Consider the following 7,500-nt stretch of genomic DNA (forward strand, 5'->3'; position numbering starts at 1 on the left):
CCAGCGACTATCCAACGCCTGAGTGCTGAAAGATCTGTAACACCCACTGATCCTCCATCTCCTTTAGTTGCATTATTTGGGAGAGAATGCTTTTGCGGGTTCATACACAATTAAACTGAATTTGTGAAACTCTCTGTGAGAGCTGGATGGTCCTCCTCCAATGACATATCTTCAGATGGACTGTTAGCCATTAACCACAGTATGTGCTGTTACTAACAAAAAGTAGGGCAGCAGCTCAGCAATTGTTCCTATGCAAAGGGCAAAGTTCTCAGCCCTGAATGATCTGATCAAAGTACAGATGACGAACTACTGAAACTAGGCTCTCACCTGTACATGTACTGCAGTAATCATAATCTTTCATTACATGGTAAGGCACTGAGTGACTGAAGCAGGGTAATATTTGTGGCTAGATTGCTGCACCCATTTCTGTCCCTTTAAGTGGTTGTCTTGGGGTAATTTCAGGATTTCCTTTTTATTTTGACACTGACAACACCTAGTCCTGTTTGCCTTCTATTTATAGATTTGTGCATCCACGATAGTCTTCATTAGGGTTTACCCTTTTGCCACTCCGCACTTATGAATGCACATATTATTGTATGGGATATAATCATCATCCTTGCACATGGTCTGATCGTCTATCCAGCCTTCTTCAAGTCCAGTGCGATCTGTAGACCATCCGGATAACTTCTTAAAAACCCCATTAACCCTGGTTCAGCTTCTGAGGTCTGTTAACCCAGTGAATACGGATGTATGTACTGTCCCCTGTAGTTTTTTTTTTTTTTTTTTTTTTTTTTTTTTTTTTTATATGTGTGTGTGTGAATTTTGTTTTATACAGATGGCTTCACATGTCCTCAGACACCAAGGAGTCTATCAGTAGGCCCTAGTGACCTCGCCTGATTTCAACATTCCTTGAATTTGTCTTTCTAATACTACTAATATTGATACTGTCATTATTCTATTTGATATTAAGATGATTAATTTGTTATTAGAATAGTAAGACAATAAAAAAATAAAAAATAAACTTTCTAAAAATCAGATAAAAGGGTAAACGAGTGAGGTTGGCAGGACTAATAACGGACACTTGTAGAGCCATCTATGTGTAAAGACAATAAAGATGAACTTATATTGCAATGGCCATGGCATGTATTCTTGTCTTCCATGCCGATTGAGATAACCAAAATCTGGGATACTTTGATGCTGAGCAAAACATGTAAAAATGCTATTACTTATCATACTATACTATGCTGCTCTTATGTCATGCTAAGTTCATTAGCAGAAACTGGACCCCATGCCGACTCTCACGGCAGCGATGTCATCGTGTTCTAACAGTATGCTGATACTCACTTTGTTTTAACATAATATGAAGTTGAAAATAAAACCCAAATATTACATCAACTTGTATACAGAAAGCTACTAGAATATTTATATCTGTTTAAAACATTACAGAGTTGTCCCACCTAGCATTATGTTTGTTTGTTTACTTGTTTTTGAGATGGTATTTAGATAATTGGGAAATGTGGAATGAGAAATGTATCACATTTTATTTTCAAAGAACTTGGTTATTATATAAATCTAATAATTTAGAGCATAAGGATTGTAGCTTAATAACAATACCTTGTTATTTACGGTATGGCTGATGAATAATGAGCAGTTAAGGGATATTTCCACATTTCTCTATTCTCCAAGGCTCAGGTTAGAAAAAAAAAAAAAAACACGGGTATGACATGCAAAAGTACGTTTTCTGGAATGTTTGGGTGGGCATCTTGAAAAAATGGCCGCCATCTTGGATTTCTAAATGGTTAATCAGGGAGATTTCAAGAGTCAACTATACAGAATATATGTACCATATTTTACGCTTGCATCATCATTTGAAATATTGCATTTTGTGGATTTGCATAAATTGTATAAGTCAAAAGTAGATATGGTAATGAGTGAGTCTATCGTAGATATGATGGTGGGTTGAGAACCGCCAACAATGATTACTTAACCAACTACTCCCTGGGGTAGGGTCATCCCAGTATAAAGATGATGTCAAATGGTGCCACACGCACGCACATATATATGTGTGTGTGTGTGTGTGTGTGTGTGTGTAAATTTAGTCTGCAGAGCTCATCTCTAGTGCTATACTCAAACCACTCTCAAGAAAGAAAATCTGGCCATTCATCGCAGACTTTGGAATATTCCCATACGCTAAATCTCTTTCGAAAATGCAAAATTTTTTTATTAAAAATAATCAAAATACTTTATATATGTAAACATAAGTATGAAGTGCCTGCTGATTGGACTGAATAGTTTTCCAGAGTCTGGGTCGAGTTCATTTTTTCTGTCAGATTGAACGCAGTCACGCACCATATGATGCGTGACTGCGTCCAATCTCAAGAAAGGAAAAAATTAAACTCGACACAGATTCTGGAAAACTACATGGGTGCATAATGCCCATGTCACATGTTCTGGAATACAAGTGCCTAAGGGAAGTAAGAGTGTGTAAATGACAACACTGTAAGGTATGTGCATTTGTCCCGCTGAGGGGGGAGGGGGGGGGGGGAGTGAACACTTCTATAGGAGGATATCTGCTTTTTTACAATATTTGTTTTACACATTACTATTATAAGGCTTCGAAAGTTTAATGACTCACCTGGGATCATGCTTCCATGGCTCACTCTACAAGAAAGTGTCACGGGGTTTCCAGCTTTGACAAACAGTTCATGACTGCCTATAATTTCTGCCTTCACCTCTGGCGGAAATAAAAATCATTTTCAGACAACACATACCATAACAAGAGTTCTCAAAGAGAAATATAGCATTACATCGAATTGCTGTGAGTTCTTTTATTAACTGTGAATTTCGATTTTGTATAGTGGGTGTGGGTGTGTGCAACTATGTTTTTTTTAAATATGTATGTATGTATGTATGTATGTATGTATGTGTGTGTGTGTGTGTGTATGTATGTATGTATGTATGTATGTATGTATGTATGTATGTATGTATGTATGTATGTATGTATGTATGTATGCATGTATGTATGGATGTGTTTGTGTGTGTATGTCTTAATTAAGTATACATGTTTCTATATGTAAACACACACACACACACACACACACACACATATATATATATATATATATATATATGTATATATATATATAAACGCATAAATGAATCCAAGATTAAATATTTCACGTAGATCATTCTAACTGTGATAAAAAATAGAGGCGAATTTCATTGTGACCGGATAATAAGTAAATAATATTTAATTGGATTCCTCATCAGTAAAGCAAAAGCAAAGCAAAAGCTAAAGGCCAATGGCGTCTTTCGCTTCGCCTGACGAGATATTCAAGTACTTTAGAATCGTCAATTTTTTTCATCTTGTATGCGTTTTCATTGAACTGTGTAACTGTGTTATATTGTCTGCAAGTCTAAATTGAGAAATCGTTCTTATCTTAATTTATGCTACCAAAAACATATAGATCTAAACACCTTAGTTGCAACTTTTGGTTTACCTCTATTCTATTGACATACGAAAACGACTTGACATGTACATGCATACTGATATTCCATGGCATACAAATAACATACGAAACTTCTTTTTGTCTCATTATGGCAAGTGTAAATGTATAGGACTGTACTTACTGAAGACTTTAAGTAACACTGTCTGGAAGATGCGCTGGTTCAGTGTTGATCTGACACATGTAGGTTCCAGCATCATCGAGTTGTGTATACTTGATCTGCAGAGTATAATCCTCAGGCTCCCATATGCCGCCGATGTCATTGGGCCCTGGTTGTAATAATTTGTCGTCCTCCTCACCTAAAAATGGACCTTGAGGATATATGGAAATGGAGTTTTTAAGTGGATTGTAGAAAGGTGATCTCCGCGAGCTGCTCTGCTTGCTGAAGAAATGTGAGGGCAAATGAGATTCCGCTTCACGGTACAGGCTCACCATGACGTCAGATGCAAATTTGAATTCTTGGGCTCTTCTGAACCGTGCTCTTTTCTTGCTTCTTGTATACCTTTCTCTTCTTCCCTTGGATCGATGTTTTGGTCTGGTCCTATTCCAACCCTGAAGGCTTTGGCGACGTTGCGGTTTTTCTTCGTCCTTTCTATCGCCTTGACTTGTTTTAAATACTCCATCTGTAACTTTTACATAATGAAGTGGAGATAGAGAGAAGCGGCCAATACCTGTACACTGCAGACAGGCCTGATACATGATATCTCTAGGATTTCTTGCTTTGGACGTTGTACCCGGTAACACAGATATCCGCAGGTCTGTAGAAATGGTGCTTCGGCCTGTAGAAAGCACTTGCAAGTCGTGACCTCGAATCCATGACACCTGTCGAAGACATCAAAGAAAACGGTTGCAATTAATTCCTTACATTATCTCGGTATTATCTCATTAAGTGTGTTATGTTTGTTTGGGCTTATTCATTAGCCCTACTCGATTAGGGAAATAGTGTATATGAGACCATTTAGTGATCTTTTACGTGGTACTTGATCTAATGTAAATTAAAGAAAATGTATAACACTCATTATGCAAAGAATAGCGAAACTCTTAACACTCTTGGTCTTGATGACCCAAAGCAATGAATTGTTCATGCATAATGAATAATTTCATCACGACGTTATAAATTGAGTACTGCTAGGAGGGTGTTTGTTGGGTTACCCATCTCTGAAATATATTTGTATTTGCCAAATGAACGAATGTTCATTCGTTCATCCTTTTCTAAAACACTTTCACGGTCTTGACTCAGCTATTCCCTTTTTGGCTTCTTCGAAAAGTCAATAAGATTTGTTTTTAGGAAACATTCGTTTATACAAGCTACGGGTTGAAAATATTTTGATTTTCCATTCAGTCTTTTCTTGACAACTATTTTGTTTGGCAGGACATGGAGTAATTACAAATTTCGTTTAGTTCAAATTTCGCTCCAGTTATGGTAATAGATGTGCACCGGCTTTCATTTCCTGCAGCCTTGAAATGCAATGCTGGTCGAATTGTAGTGATATGGAGAAATTCATCCCGACCACTTTTTAGGAATTCAGTCACGTTTTGTCACGGCACCTTTTTATCTCGTAGTTCTAATTATTCCGCTAGATCCACTTGCTGGTTTAACGTAATTTTGTTCAAATAATCATAAGCAACATACTGAAATTTTTGCTAGAATGAACTGTGACTTTACCATTCATAATCTTCATGTCCCCAACAATTATCATAATATTATATATAACTCGCATAATTTGTTCCGGCGAAAGAAATGAATAGTAATGTACACTTTTTACAGAGTCAAATTATATATATTATATGTCTCGCCTTGAATTACGTCTTAAAAAAACAAAAAAACTATTTGTGAAGACAAGCGGATCACATTGAAAAAATAATTGCTCATCTCCTTGTATTTGTTTCAATATCATTCTGGCAGTTCTGATCTCATCTTATATGCAACATATGTGCAAACTTAGAGAATTGAAAACAACTCTTCACTTGGATTTTACGCTTGCTCTTCATCATTAAAAGATTAAACAAAGTGGTAAATAATTTACTTCTAAGGTGTTTAGTTCATCAAACTAAAGTGTGATAGTGAACGATTTAAACAATACCATCAGGTAAAGAATCTCAGCTTTTCTATACTTTCTCCATTGTTACCAATGTTTCTTTTCACCTGAACTGGCGTGCTTGCCTTTCGGTGCTGCATGTGGATGGATGTACTGGAAACCGTTTGTGTGCGTGTGTGCGCGCGTGTTTGTGTGTGTGTGTGTGTGTGTGTGTGTGTGTGTGGGTGTGTGTGGGTGTGTGTGTGTGTGTGTGTGTGTGTGTGTGTGTGTGTGTGTGTGTGTGTGTGTGTGTGTGTGTGTGTGTGTGTGTGTGTGTGTACATATATATACATACATATATATATATATATATATATATATATATATATACCTATATACAAACAATATATATCTATACGTAAATGTATATATATATATATATATATATATATATATGCATCGTGTATATATATGCATACACACACACACACACAAATATGTATGTATATATATATATATATGTGTGTGTGTGTGTATGTGTATGTGTGTGTATATATATATATATTTCATATATATGTATATTATATATATTATATATATTATATATATATATATATTTATATATAACTATATCTACTTATATGTATGTTAATTTATTCATATATATATGTTTATATATATACTTTTATATTTATTTTTTTATTTATATTATATGTATGTATGTATGTATGTATGTATGTATGTATGTATGTATGTATGTATGTATGTATGTATGTATGTATGTATGTATGTATTTATATATGTATGTATACAATATACATACATATATATATGTATGTATATATATATATGCATTTATATGCATATGCATATATATACATATATATATATATATATATATATATATATATATATACATACACACACACAAATATATGTACATATATATATATACATATTGTTGAAAAGGTGATTGTGGAGGTGAGTGCTCTCTAACTGCTGAGAAGGATAGTTTACTCAACAGTCGTGACAGATTTGCCTTCGTGTTCGTGAATGCGGTGGCGAAGGCATCGTGAGGTTGATCCCACTTACAGTTCTAACTGGTACGCCACGAGCCTGGAGGAGAGACTTTTCTCTGGTAATACTTGTGTATTATGTAGTATTCTGTGAATGAAGAGGTCGGTCTCTAACGATGACTGTGGTTGGTTGAACTAAATTTACAAATATCTACAACAGGAAAGAAATGTGGTTAAGGAAATGATGTTAGATGATTAAAACTACACAAATCACAAAACTTAAGACCAAAAGGCTGTCTTAGTTTTGCTCTAAGAAAATCATTAAACAAAACACCCAGAAACTGCTATCCTCACATCTGATTTCGGTTCGTTGTCTGCAACACTAGCGCTATTGGTGATTTCTTAAAGGAAGAAAGAAAAGTGCAGAGCTCTGAATCATGTACCTGTCCTCTCTGTCAGGTACAGTCGGGGGAAAACTATCGTTACGTCTTACACAAGTTAATATGAAAAGTGTCGTGAAATAGCGAGGCAAGCCAGTTAGCACAGGAGTCCTATGAATGCAGGTTTTTATTCTTATCCCTCTTGGGAAATGAGAGGTAAATCGAATTCCGTTTTCAGTCACACTGTTTATGTATAGGTAACATTTCGAAATAGTCTTTGGCACAATGCATATCTCAAAATTTCTACGTATGGAAAAGTCAAAGTCTAGTATTCATCATTTCGTCTTTTTCTGAATAATCAGATGTCGTTATACGACAAATAAGCGATCAAGTCTTCCAATCTTATTTTCCATATTTATTTCAGTGAAATCCTCTCGTAATATAGCCATGGGAGGGGCTAAAAGATGCCCCGCCCCTAACGCAGAACATCGCTCACACCTCATCGACCTCAAGTAATGCAACGACTATACCTGAGTTAGCCTCACGAGGGATTCGTGTGGATATATGTACATGTGTGTGT

At 35.7% G+C, this 7,500-nt stretch overlaps 1 protein-coding gene across 2 annotated transcripts in view; it reads right to left on the reverse strand.

Moving 5' to 3' along the window:
* Positions 1–7,500, reverse strand: part of LOC125032532 — a 28,799-nt gene that overhangs the window by 7,446 nt on the left and 13,853 nt on the right. Inside the window, exons 4-5 of one of the 2 annotated variants that reach the window (XR_007115549.1) lie at positions 3,631–4,328; positions 2,636–2,734 (exon numbers count right to left, since the gene is read on the reverse strand). Coding sequence is in view for 1 of the 2 variants with exons in the window: in XM_047623711.1 (XP_047479667.1) it covers positions 2,636–2,734; positions 3,631–3,769 (238 nt within the window). In the remaining variant the exon portion in view is untranslated. Of the gene's footprint in view, positions 1–2,635; positions 2,735–3,630; positions 4,329–7,500 lie in introns of those variants that run through there. The other variant, XM_047623711.1, reaches the window with a different exon arrangement.

The sequence above is a fragment of the Penaeus chinensis genome, chromosome 14, assembly GCF_019202785.1.
Source record: "Penaeus chinensis breed Huanghai No. 1 chromosome 14, ASM1920278v2, whole genome shotgun sequence".
NCBI classification, from domain to species: Eukaryota; Metazoa; Arthropoda; class Malacostraca; order Decapoda; family Penaeidae; genus Penaeus; species Penaeus chinensis.